Source organism: Pholcus phalangioides, unplaced genomic scaffold (genome assembly GCF_987345545.1).
Source record: "Pholcus phalangioides strain wild (caught in Gottingen) unplaced genomic scaffold, Ppha-v1.0 ptg000007l_1, whole genome shotgun sequence".
Lineage (NCBI taxonomy): Eukaryota > Metazoa > Arthropoda > Arachnida > Araneae > Pholcidae > Pholcus > Pholcus phalangioides.
Genome location: NW_028301600.1, coordinates 9,185,323 through 9,199,711, shown reverse-complemented (window position 1 = coordinate 9,199,711; position 14,389 = coordinate 9,185,323). Strand labels below are relative to the sequence as shown.

The following is a 14,389-nucleotide window of genomic DNA, read 5'->3' as shown; positions in this document are numbered from 1 at the left end:
ATAAATATGTATGAAAGATGAGGAAACTTTCGAAGTAACAAGCGTAGATGAAGTAAAAGGAAAGAATTCATTTTTTTTTCTCCTCCTCGTCTTTCTGAGCACGATTTTGTCTCTTAAAGACAGTCCATTCGGAAAGCAAACGAATAGAATATCAACGAAAACATGCTCTTTGATATTTTATTTGAAATACATATTATATCTATACACGAGTATCGTCGTTTAATTTCCTTTAGTTTTGTGGCTTTTTTTTTAATATTTTTTACATTCTAGGAATTTCCTATCGATATTCAGAAGACAGTTGTGTTCATGCTAATATAAGCCAGATATGAACTATACTGTATCTCTAATAAAAGCGTTATCATGTTTGATATAAATTCTGAGTACTAAAGAAAAGTGAACTCGGGGAAATGTATTTTTTAAGTGTCTATTAAATTTCGTTTTTGTGTGTTCACTTAAATAAATTCGAAAATAATAATTGTGAATTAAAATCTGGGGGGAATCAAACAGCTGAATATAATGGGCGTGATGTCATTAAAGTATATCAGCTTGAAGCCTGATCTACACCCGTAGCTCTACACCGCGACGAACAACAGAGAAACCGGTTTTTGAACAGCTCGACGAGGCGTAGCGACTCGGCTGTGGATCAGGCTTTATGTACGTATTAAAATTATAATTATGTGATTAAAATTATTTGTGAATTGGACTATCTCTACAACCTTAAGTACGTATACCTTCCAATTACAAACGTTTTCAAATGACAAGCGGTTTCTTAGAATTGCGTATTTTTTAGAGGGGTCGAATGCTTAAAAAAGGGTTTTTATACAGTCCCCGTAGTAAAAACTTCCAGTTAGTAAAATGTGGAACCTGCTCTGAAAAGACATCTGTAAAAAATTCCATGTTTTTTAATACAATATTTATTAAGATATTCGAGTTTGAAGGCTTCAGCAATAATTGAGGGTGTGGTTCACAAATTGCAAAAATGTAAATTAACTTCAAAGTGTACAAATTATGTAAAAAATCTATCTACCATTGTGATAAAAAATGTTTCAAACTTGAATAATTTCAATAATAGAGACTTTTCTGTTAAGTTGTTTCATAACTTAACCACCTTTTCACTTGCGTTTCTCATGTGACCAGTGTTTTGAAGTTGGATTCATCAATGCTATAGACATTTGTTATCTTCCGAACATTTACAATAGCAATATATCATTGTCTTCAGATATTTCTATATTGTTTTTGATATCAAAAAATTGAGTTAAAATTTTTATGCAATTTTTGTTTATTTTTTTATATTTTTTGTTTATAAATATTTGACACAGTGCAAGCGATGAAAAGCATTTATCTTTTAAATACACTGTTTAATGATATAAATAAAATAACCAACGCGGTCTCTAAAAATGGGAATTTTCAATCTTGTAAAAACTCGCCGACAAAGTGATAAGTCGCCAAAACATAACATTTTCAATTTTCAATATCTCGATGAATATTGCATCTAAAACTGCTAAATTTACTGCAATAACTTATTGGAGTATGTTCTACATTTCCTTAATCGAACTTTTCAGCCCACGGGGACCATACAAAAATTAATTTCTTCATTTTTAATGTATATGGCCCCTCCGAAACATTATGATATTTTAAGAAACCGAGTAGTATTTGAAAACTTTTTGTAATTGGAAATATAGTTTTATAATCAACGGTTTCAGAGATGGTTCTATGGACAAACAATTTGAGAATCCCATTGTATAATTATATCACTAAGGAATATCTTTATATATCTTTAGTGATTTTCATTTCATTCATATTTATGATATTTTTACACGATAATGTTGCTGAAATTAAATATTCAAGCACAAATATCCAAAATTTCTGTGATTATTTTTTGAAAAACATAATGTAGTAGATTATTCCAATCACACAAACACACACACCGACTAATATAATAGGGCTATATAAAAATCTGCAGATAATAGCTTTTTTTATTCTGCAACATAGTTTTTTTTGCGTACATTTTCTCTCCATATTTACCTTCAACAACTTTTTACTAGTGTTTCACTGCATTGGATCCTCTATTCGATGCTAGATAGAGGTTGGTGGAGATAATGTATATCCCTGGCAGCTATGCAGCTCATCGTTTGAACAACATATAATTATATCTGTGTGTGTATATATATACATACACAAAGCCACAGATATCCTGACTACTGATGCACTAAAATTGCAGTGATGCAACAAGTCACGGAACGAGAAAATCACGAACACCTATCACGGCTAGAGGGTGTGTTAGCTCGATGCCAAGTCAAACGTCTAGTAGATATCAGTTTTCAAGGATAATTTGCGTCACATTCGAGCGCTGATTATGCCCTAAGCGCGTGCAATGCAAAGGATTCATAACGCACTCGTGATCACGTATACTCCTCCTTCCTTCTCTAGACCAACGGATTGATCGAAATGAAGGCAGTCATCGTGGAAATCAAGTTACGCTATGATCTGTTTTGCTTCTGGTCGTGTTGTTGCTACTAATGCGAAAATTAACGAAAAATAATGATGCAAAAACTCAGAAGCGTATAACTAGTTGTGAGCTACACATGCAAAAATGATTCCTGAGTAAATCTTGTAAATAGTTTAACCCTTTTACTTACGGGTTTTCGCAACAGATTTGGACGACGATGTATAAATGCAAATGCAAACACAAAGGCCGCAACAGACAAATTGCCCAACCTGGTGTCTGAAAAAAGACGAAGGTTATGCATAGTGCCCAAGCGTCGTTAGTAAATTTGATAAATTTCTTTAAATTAATCATTTCCACCGGCGATTATGTATAGTACCCAAGCGTCGCTGGTAGATTTAATAAATACCAAAAAACTTATAAATTTACCGGCGATTATGTATAATACTCAAGCGCCGCACCATTTGTAAACATGATAGATCGTACTATAGGATATACTATACATGATAATTCATACATGTATTGTATCATTATATCGGGGTACGAACGTAAAATTTGTAATCATTATATCGAGTCCGCCTATATTCGTCGCACCTACTAGACTCATTTGGATTTTTTTTTTCATATTTATCAAATTCACCAATTACGCTATGGTATTATAAATGAAATAATCTCCGGCAAAAGTGATACATTTTTATCAAACTTACCAACAAGGAAAGGGTAACCACTGATTCTACTTATTTAAACATGCACAAAACAGAAAAAAAAAGTTGGCGAAATTATTATGGGTCATTCAAAAATAAAAATTAATGCTTTGTATGCCAAGAATGAACTTTAAAAGTTCCACATCCCTAGAGTATTAGAGTGAAGTCATTCAAACAATACATGATCAGGTACAGCACAGACAAGGAATGAAGAGAAACAGAGAAATAACTAGTTTCTAGACCAGGAAAGCTGGAGGAAAAAAACGAAAAGAAAGTGAAAAGAAGTTTTTCATACATATCGCCAAGATGCGCGAGATTCGATGAGTAGCCAACTGTTATCAATTTTAATATATTTTAGTAATATTATATTAATATATGTATAATACAATATTTTTTTATATAACTTTCGTAAATGCACATCTAAAACCATTTACCAGTTAGTAGTATTGGGAGCGCTATAGAACCGGAAGTGACGTCACACTTCCGGTGGTGAGATATAGTACGAGGTGTCTTATCTCTTTTCCGGTGTTAAGTGGCAGCTGTTGTTAATTAAATGACTTCCGGTGTTGAGATATAGTACGAGGTATCTACTATAGTACGAGATGTATAATTACAAATTATCTCTTTTCCGGTCATTAAGTGACATCTGCTGTTAATTAAGCGACTTCCGGTGTTTATCAAATGACTTCTGTTGTCTATTAGGTGACCTACGCTGTTTATCTCTACAGAATGCCGACATCCGGTGTTTATTAAGTGACATCTGTTGTTCATTAAGCGACTTCCGGTGTTTTTCAAGTGACCTCTGTTGTCTATTAGGTGACCTACGCTGTTTATCTCTACAGAATGCCGACATCCGGTGTTTATTGACATCTGTTGTTCATTAAGCGACTTCCGGTGTTTTTAAGTGACCTCTGTTGTTAATTATCCGACTTCCGGTGCCTTATCTCTATTCAGGTGTTTATTAAGTGACATCTGTTGTTCATTAAGATACTTCCGGTGTCTTATCTCTACAGACCCCTATATACTTCCGGACCTACCATCGTATAAATAGCGCGGTCTGTGAGAGACAGATACCATTAGCTTTTTCTTCACCGTTCTAGCTTGTTCGCGTTCTCTCACCGACTTCATCATTCTTTCGACTCTGAGCAAGATGGAAAATCGTAATGTAAGTACCTATATATTCATCAATTCTAAATGTGCAGATATCGTGTTTTAATGTAGCGTATTAAATTTTTGTTTTTTTTTCCAGAATGTTTTCGACGTGGAATATGTGTTTGACAACAATTCATTGCCTGATGGTATCGATTGGGACGAGGTAACTTTATTTAATCCACGTATTTAAAAGATTCACCTAGTATTTAACATTGATTTTTATACTGATGATAATACTGTATTTTTTCTAGAATTCTAATCTGTTTGGATCTGATTTTACCATGGACGAAGCAGAACTGATACTCATCGAAAACCCGTTCTTGGCAGAAATAGATATGAACCAAGCTGAGAAGGTTAGTTTCAGTTGTCTTATGGCTTTTTCTTTTTCATTAGTTTCTTCCTCGTATATTCTAACATTTATTCTCTCTCTAACAGGACCCCGTGGATCAGATAGGTCAAGGAAGGGATCCTGGCGAGGGTACATCAAGACAAAATACTGTAAGTTTTCTTGAAATAGAACATGTTTATTACTGATTATTTGACTGTTATATACAAAAAACACTTGTTTTCTCTCTTCACATATTCTAACATTCATTCTCTCTCTAACAGGAACCCGAGGATCAGATAGGTCAAGTAAGGGACCCTGGCGAGGGTACATCGAGACAAAATGCAGTAAGTTTTCTTGAAATAGAGTTTGTTTATTTTTGATTATTTTACTGTTTCCCCACAATACTCATTTTCGTTTTTTCTCTTGCAGAACACGAAACCATACGTGTTGCAGGAAAAGTCCCGCAAGAAAAATGTCCGCTTTAATGCGGAACAGATCACCTTCACAGCTCGAATACGAACGGAAGCGTTGGTGGACCCGTCAACTCGTTTAATAGCTGCTGTGGCATTTTTGCGAGCGTTGTTGAGGCAACTGATAGACGAGGCAACTAGCGGGTTGCACCCCGAGGACCGAATACGGTATGTATTTGTTGGATATTTAGGGACTGGATATTCAAAGTGACGAATTATTTGGAATAATTGATTATTTTCTCCTTTTTCAGAATCGTCATGACATCCGACAATTTGGACCGGCCAATCTCTACATCACTTGTTCCAGTGGCTTCGCTCACGATAGAGTCGCTGCTGGCAGTAATAATGAAAGTGCTGCAGAGTAAAAACTCCATACCTCTGGACGACCCTTCTCTAAGGTTTGACGTTATCACAGTCAGATTACCACGAGGAGGGGGCCGACAAAAGATCGTCAATATATCGTCTGACCGGTTGACAAAAAAGTCAGTCATACGTACGCCCGAAGACGGACTCTGTTGTGCCAGGGCGATAGTTATAGGCAAAGCTGTCCTAGACAAACATCCGAAGCTTACAATGATTAGGAACGGGCGCAAAAATATACAGAGGGAGATGGCTTTGGATCTGTATAGAGAAGCCGGAGTACCCGAAGGTCCTTGTGGTTTTGATGCAATCGCCAAATTTGCCGAGGTCCTGGACGTGCAAATATTCGTCAAGTCCTCCGAAGAATTTTACCAGGTAATTTATCATCACCGAGAATTATACTAATATTATACTATTCAATGTAATATATTCTTATTTAATTTCTTACTAATGTCTTTTTTATGTAGGTGGTGTTCAAGACGGCCAAGAAGGACAAAAAAATATTTTTGTTGCTTCATGGCGGTCACTACGACCTGATAACATCTCCCAAGGGCTTTCACGCATCAAATTTCTACTGTCCGGACTGTGACAAAGCCTACAATAATATCCAGAGACACAAATGCGCTACGAGATGCAACACCTGTTTTAGCGATGAATGCATCCTCGTCGACCCACAATTATGCAGGGATTGCCACAGGACTTGCAGGTCCGCCGACTGCTATGCAAGGCACAAGAGTCTCGGAGGCAAGAGCAACACCTTCTGCCAACAATTCTATGAGTGCCCGTCCTGCAAACGGTTTCTCGTGGAAAAAGAGCGGCCTCGAGGAAAACACGTCTGCGGAGAAAAATATTGCAGCAACTGCAAAGTTTTCCATCATGACGAACGGCACCTATGCTCTCTCAAGAAGAAGACGGTGAAGGCCCCCACCGACAAGCTCATCTTCTTCGATTTTGAGACAGACCAGTCAACAGGGGAGCATATTGTCAACTTTGCAGTTGCTCAATATGCGGACGGCCAAGAGACGGTCTTCAGTGGCTACAACACCATCAACGACTTCTGTGCATGGCTGTTCCGCAAGGAACACAGAGGATACACCGCAATCGCCCACAACATGAAGGGATTCGATGGCCAGTTCCTGCTCAAGTAAGTTTTTTACCACTATTCGAAAATGTTTACATAAATATAATGTTACTGTTTTTTATATGTGTTGTTTTTATCTTTGTAGATATCTCCTAGAGCAAGGAGTAAAACCTTCAGTTGTGCCGTGCGGATCAAAGATTATGGCTTTGCGGCTGGACTCCCTAAAAATCCGGGTTATAGACAGCCTCAACTTTCTCCCGATGGCTTTGGCCAAACTGCCAAAGACTTTCGGTCTAGAGGAGTTGAAGAAAGGTTTCTTTCCTCATCTCTTCAACAGACCAGAAAATCAGGATTACGATGGAGCCCTTCCGGAGAAAGCGTTCTATAACCCGGAAACATTCAGCGCCGATATGAAGGCGAAATTCGATGGCTGGTATGAACAGAGAAAAAACGGGAAATTCGTGTTCAAACACGAAATGTACGAATACTGCAAGTAAGTCCTTTTCTATTATGATGTTTTATTTACTGTTCTATATATATATATATATTATTTATTTCTTCACTGTACTTAATATTTTTTTATTTTTTTAGGTCAGACGTCGATATTCTTCGACGGTGCTGCTTGCAGTTTCGTGAGGAATTCCTGGAGCTAACCGGTGTCGACCCATTCCAATACCTCACCATAGCCTCGGCCTGTATGGCAACGTACAGGTCAAAGTACATTGAGGTGGGGTCAATTGGGATGGTGCCCGTCAACGGTTACGTGAATCAAACCAACAGCAGCCGCCTTAGTATCGAATGGTTGTCATACCTGGGTGAGAAGAACAACCTAAAAATTCACCATTCCAGAAACGGGACTGGAGAAAAAAGAGTGCTTGGTCTCAGCGTGGACGGTTTCTGTACCGAAACAAACACGGTGTATCTGTTTCACGGTAATTACTTTGCAGATTTTATTTTCAAAACTTTTTTCTCCAATTATTATTTTTTTTTTCATGTTTCTTTTTTTCTTTTCAGGATGCTATTGGCACGGCTGCCCGCAGTGCTTCGATAGGGACCTGGTGAATCCCAGCACGCAGACATACATGTGGGAACTCCACAAGAAAACATCAGAACAAGAGCAGAAAATCCGTCAAGGCGGATACAGGCTTGAAGTCATGTGGGAGCATGACTTCAATGCCATGAAGAAAACGGACGGGGGTCTGAAAAGTTTCTTGTTGGGTTTCCACTATGTCGACAGGTTGGCACCCAGAGATGCATTTTATGGTGGTAGAACCAATGCCACCAAGCTGTTCTACCAAGGAACAGCAAAATACATTGACTTCACGTCATTATACCCGTGGGTCAATAAATACTGCAGGTAAGTACTTTAAATATTATTTATAAGTTATTATGACTATCACATGTATGAAATGTTTTCAAATGAATTTTCCTTTCATTTGCAGATATCCGGTTGGCCACCCCCGGATAATTACGGAGAACTTTGGGGAGCTGGGGTCGTATTTTGGTATCATAAAGTGCAAAGTACAGCCACCAAGAGGACTATATCTGCCCGTACTCCCATACAGGTAAATGGAATGATTTTTTTTCTTATTATTTGTTTTCACATATCATTATAACAGGTACTAATGAGTTTCATTTTTTCTAGATCCGGCGGAAAGCTGACTTTTCCCCTATGTCGTTCGTGTGTGGAAACACTGTCTAACGAATGCCACCACAACGACGAGGAAAGGTGTATTACGGGAACATGGGTTACAGAAGAGCTCAAGAAGGCAGTTGAAAAAGGTTACGTCGTGATGAAAATTTACGAGGTATTTTTTAATCTCATCACTTTAATCTCATCACTTTATTACTCTAGCAATATATTGTGTAGTCATATGTTTTAACTTCTTTTCTAGGTTTATCATTTCGAAGACTCTCGGGAAGGTCTTTTTGCCCCCTACATAAACGCCTTCCTGAAAATCAAGCAGGAGTCCTCGGGTTGGCCGTTTAACTGCGTCACGAATGAGGAGAAAAACTCATACGTGAAGCAATATGACCAGGTTGAAGGAATCCAGTTGGAGCCAGGAAACATTAATATTAACCCCGGACGTCGACAGGTGGCGAAGCTATGTCTGAATAGGTAGCTATCAATTTTTCAACATCTTTATGTATTTTTTAAATATTCTGCTTTTTTAAGATAGAGTAAAACAAACTATTCTTTTTTCCAGCTTCTGGGGTCGCTGGGGTATGCAGGAGAATAAGTCGCAGTTGTCGTACTTGACTAAAGCCTCCGATTTTTATAAGATGATGAATGATCCTGCGATAGAGGTACTTTTTTAATAATTATTATGTGCTATGATTCTTCATAAAATATTTAACATATTCACATTTGATTTCATCAAACTAAAAAAATATTTTTGTTTTTGCAGGTCAAGGACTTGTATCTGCCAACTGAGAACGTTGCTGCAGTTGAATGGCAGTACAAGTCGGATTTCATACCCCAGACCGACAGGACCAATGTTTTCCTGGCTGCCTTTACAACAGCGTGGGCTCGCTTGAAGCTATACTCGGAGATGGAGAAACTAGGCGATGCCTTGTTGTATTTTGACACGGACTCGTAAGTATCTATAAATTTTTATGAAACTAATTTTATGTGAGCATTTCTTGCATTTGATTTTTCTTTTATATTTGATTTTTCTTTTATATTTGATTTTTCTTTTATTTGATTTTTCATTTATTTGATTTTTCTATTATTTTAGAATCATCTATGCTAGCGATGGTGACAATGACCCGCCATTGGGAGATTTCCTGGGACAGTTTACAGATGAGCTCGATGGTCATGTGATTACCGAATTTGTGTCAGGTACCTTTTTCAATTTATTATTTTTCAACGAAAATTCTCATTATTTTATCAACGAAAATTCCCATTATTTTATCAATGGAAAATTTATTCTTATTACTTTTATAACAACAGGTGGAGCCAAAAACTATGCCTACAGGAGATCTGACGGTAAAACGTACTGCAAGATTCGCGGCTTCACCCTAAACTTCAAGAATTCGGAAGTTCTCAACTTCGACACTATGAAGGCTCTAGTACAGTCAATGGATTTCTCCACGAAGGTCGTCATTCAAGACAAATACAAAATTACAAGAGAGGTGAAAAGGAGGCGTGTCACAACCCGAGTAGAAGAGAAGAAATACGGCATCGTATATGACAAGAGGGTTCTTCTGCCTGATTTTACAACATTACCTTATGGGTACTAATTTTTTTCTGATTATCGCAATAACAGCGAAGACCTCTACTCTAATGAATAAATTTTTTATTGTTTGTTATAGATTTGTTTCTCTCGTTCTTGTGTTATTTTGGTATTTAATGTTATGCAAACAGAAATATCTGTCATTTACGATGGAGGAGTTGAAGCTTAAACATCCTTTTGGATGTATAGTGTCTGGACCGACTTCTTCGGGAAAAACCCGTTTTGTTTCGAGACTCATAGCCGAAAAAATGATTGATCCATTTCCTACGGAAATTGTCTGGTTCTATGGTATTTATCAATCGTTTTATGAACAGATTTCAGGTGTCAAATTCGTAGAAGGTTTACCTACAGATTACGAGTCTTACATCGGTTCACGAACGCTATTCGTTATCGATGATCTGATGTCAGAGCTAGGCAATGACAGGCGATTAACTAATTTGTTTATTCGCGGAAGCCACCACAGAAACCTTTCTGTGATATTCATCGTTCAAAATTTCTTTCATAAAGGTAGTCAGATGCGAGAAATATCTTTGAATGCACATTATCTGGTCTTGTTCAAAAATCCGAGAGATAGAAGCCAAGTTCAACATTTAGCTAGGCAGATGTATCCGGGTAGACAAGCATTTTTTCAAGAGGTTTTTAATGATGCCTGCAAACCCGCTTACGGCTACCTGTTGATAGACTTGAAACCGAATACGGAAGAACAATTAAGACTGAGAACCGGTTTTTTCCAGGATGATACATATTACGCTTACCAACCCAGATAAATTCATTTCGTGTCGAGCAGCCAAAGTGGTCACATCATGGAAGGGGGTCTTGTCATAGACTTTGAAGGTTTCCAATGTGGTTCGAGAGGATTTATAGTTAAGGAACTGGCTTACTTTTCGTTAGTTGGTAGTAGTTACGGGGCCTATACTTTCCAGCCACCTTATGAATGGTCCGAACTGAGCAGTAAAGAAAGAGCGTCTGCTACATGGGTAATGTCTAAGCTACATCATATTTCTTGGAGAGACGGCGACATACCTTATGACAAACTTTCCGGTATTCTTTCATTGTTATCGGATTCGTATTCTGTTATTTACTGCAAAGGTCAAGATAAGTGCAAGTTCATACAGCGGATGATGGGGAAGCCTTGTTACGATCTCATCGGTTATCCTCAATCCCCCTCTTTACCAAATCCTAAAGTCCGCTGTTTCAAACACGGCTTTAATCATCCCCATTGCGCACTGATCAAGGCCGTCAAATACGCTATGTATATACGAGAAAGAGGTTTCGACTGTCAGTGAGGATCAAGATGTCGAGGTATGCACAACAAAATTTAGAAACTCTTAAAGAGCTAACCTGCTGTAGAGGCAGAAAGCGCACTGAATTGATAAAGAAAAGTAGCAACAGTGTCATACGGGCCCTCTGCGAAGTGTGTCTTAACGTGTTAAAAGGTAACGTTCCTGTCACGAAAACTCAGAAAGCTAAGCTCAGTCGTCACAAGAGGAGTCTGAGAAATCTGTCTAAGAAGAATCTCCCACTATATAAAAAACGGCGTATTTTAGTCCAGAGAGGTAACGGTTTTCTCAGTCTACTTTTACCAGCAGCTATATCCGTTATCTCTTCCCTCATAAATGGAGCACGCTAAAAAATACGTCATCGTGCCGGCAGATAGACATTTGAACGCTGTAGAACAACAGCTAAGCAAGTTAGATGGTGATATCATCACTGTTCTCAAGAAGAAAGGTCTGAGAGATGATGAAAAAGCGAAACAGTATTTGCAGGTATTGCAAAGGTACCTAGCGCTCGCCGAAAATGTGGACACTAAAATTTTAGGGGAAAAGAAAGAAGATATAAGACCCGATTTTGAGAACATGATCATACGAAAAGTCGCTCCGAGTCAGAAGAAAAGAGCTAGAGAACTGGTTGACACCATGAAAATGAACAATAGACAGCTGTTTTGGAATGAGGATGGCGAACTTGTTCAAGATGGCGTTGTTGTCCCGGGAACAAATATCGTGGAACTAACACGACATAATCTGAGAAAGAAGAAATTTGGAAAAGTACCTAGAGGAAACGAAGCATTTAAAAATTCCGTTGAACAAATAATGTCTCCTCAATGGTTATGCTTGTAACTATAATACAATAAAAATGTGAAAATTTAGAAACCTGTGTTATTTTTTCTAGTATATATTCTCACACGATATAATTATACTCTCATTTGCTAATGAACAGAGCTAAGAAACAGGTGTGTTTTAGCGATAACGTATCAATATTCGTAGTTGGAGGCGAGGATAGAAGAGGGTTTTGGCTCGAGGATGCGATAAGATTTAGGAAAAGAATATCCGATTTTGAAAAAATATGGAGAAATATACAAGTACCTCCGAACCGGCCAGTTTTGGCGGAATCAACGCGTTTCACAGGCGACAGAGAGAAGTCGGTAAAAACGTGACTTTGAAAGATGTCAAAGAAATATTGCAGGGTAACGAAGCATATACTTTGCACAAACCATCGAGGAAGAATTTTAAGAGGAATCGAGTGATAGTGGGAGGTATAAACGAACAATTTCAAGCCGATTTGGTAGACATGCAGGCTCTGAAGAAGGAAAACAAAGGCATCAAGTACTTACTTACTTGTATCGATGTTTTATCAAAGTTCGCTTGGGCCATACCCTTGAAAGATAAAACCGGAAAAGAAGTTACCGAAGCGTTCAGAAAAATTTTCAGAGGCCGCGTATGCAAGTATTTGCAGACTGATAAAGGTACAGAGTTCAAAAATAAAACTCTGCAAGTTTATCTAAAATCGATGAATATCACACATTTTTCAACAGAGAGCGAGAAAAAAGCCTCTGTCGTCGAGAGATTCAACAGAACTCTAAAACAGAAAATGTTTAAATATTTCACACATAATAATACGCACAAATACATAGACGTATTAAGCGATCTGTTACATAGTTACAACAACACGTGGCACCGCAGTATAAAGACTAAACCCGTTCTTGTTACCGAAGAGAATCAATCGGTCGTTTGGAATGAACTGTATAAGGATATCTTGAGACCCGTGAAGACAAAGTTCAAGTTTGACATTGGAGATACGGTCCGCATAAGTCGCGTCAAAATGGTTTTCGAGAAAGGATATGAACATAATTGGACTCGAGAGATTTTCACTATTAAAGAGAGACTCGAGCGCTTACCTCCAGTGTACAGGATAAGCGACTCTGACGGTGAGATTGTCCAGGGTACTTTTTACGAATCTGAATTGCAGAAGGTGAAGCCGAGCGAATATTATCAAGTAGAAAAAATTCTAAAAAGACGCAAATTGAGAGGTAGAATGGAGTATTACGTAAAATTTAAAGGCTACGACAGCAAGTTCAACGCATGGGTGAGTCATCTCAAGCGTATATAAGTGACAGTGTTTGCGCATTTATCAGTCATTCAACAAGATGTCGTTCTATGTAACACTCCCCAGCGACAGTTCAGGATCATACTATCCTGAAAACACTATATCCCATTTTGTCACAAGACTGCCATTTCCAATAAGCTTGACTGGTGAATGGGAGTGTGCACTTTCGGAGATTGTTTATTCTCACACGTGGTACAACATAACCGAAAAAAATAATCTGTTCGGATTCGATCTGGGTGATGACAAACTACATGGAAGAAACGTTCCAGTCGGATATTACGAGACAGTTCCCGATCTCTTGAACGGTATGAAGGTACCGGCTTTAAGAAACAAAATAGTGTTTAATTACAATGAAAACACGAGAAAAGTGAAAATAACTCTAAAAGATGGTGCAAAACTTTTGTTAAAAACTGGCATTGCGGAGCTGCTGGGATTTGAACCATTGCTGATCGAAGAAACTACCGAAAGTCCTTACGTTGCTGACACAAACGTGTTTTTTCCAGTTTTGTACGTCTATTCAGATATCGTGCAGCCTCAGGTTGTGGGAGATGTGCAAGCTCCACTACTGAGAGTCGTTCGCGTGAAAGGAAAAGATAACGAGGTTATAAGCTCTCATTATGATAGACCTCACTATCTCCCTATTGCTCGAAAATAATTCCAGACTATAGAGATAGAAATTCGAGACAGTTCGGGAAATCACATACCTTTCAGTAGAGGAAAATCGATTCTGATTCTTCACTTCCGCATGAGACAACTCTTATAAAAACACCGGTCTTATCGACCTATTATCATTTACGAACTAGATACGAAAGATGAAGGTTCCATACCATTGTTGCACTGAACAGTTTGAAGACTATTATGTCCAACAAGCCGGCCAAGGCCTGCCGTATTATTCGGGCGTTGTAATGCAGAGAGGATATGGACTAGGAAACATATTCGGCAGTCTTTTTAGAGTAGCCTTACCTTTTCTAAAAAAAGGAGCTAAAACTGTTGGCAAACAGATTTTACGCTCCGGCGCTGATATTGTTGATGACGTAATGAAAGGGGAAAACGTAAAAAAAGCAGCGAAAAGAAGAATGGGTGAAGCTGGAAAGATACTGACGGAGAAAGCAGTGGCCAAGACTCGGTCCATGTTTGGAGCGGGACATAAAAGGAAACGTAAGAAGGTGAAACGCATCATTTTAGCCAAACGACCCAGCGTGAACACACACGATATTTTCGATCCGTG

General features: G+C 38.2%; 1 protein-coding gene across 1 annotated transcript; it reads left to right on the top strand.

The window, feature by feature from the left end:
- The first annotated feature begins 4,300 nt into the window (after window positions 1-4,300).
- On the top strand, window positions 4,301-9,785 carry LOC149084892 (uncharacterized). The gene is made up of 18 exons (XM_089233819.1): window positions 4,301-4,315; window positions 4,400-4,465; window positions 4,554-4,655; window positions 4,738-4,800; window positions 4,912-4,974; window positions 5,060-5,268; window positions 5,352-5,835; window positions 5,928-6,604; window positions 6,687-7,034; window positions 7,133-7,473; window positions 7,556-7,898; window positions 7,984-8,106; window positions 8,187-8,349; window positions 8,437-8,660; window positions 8,749-8,848; window positions 8,950-9,137; window positions 9,280-9,383; window positions 9,495-9,785. The coding sequence occupies exons 1-18, from the start codon at window positions 4,301-4,303 to the stop codon at window positions 9,782-9,784; spliced, it is 3,903 nt and encodes a 1,300-aa protein (XP_089089945.1). The 3' UTR covers window position 9,785.
- Window positions 9,786-14,389: the final 4,604 nt, after the last annotated feature.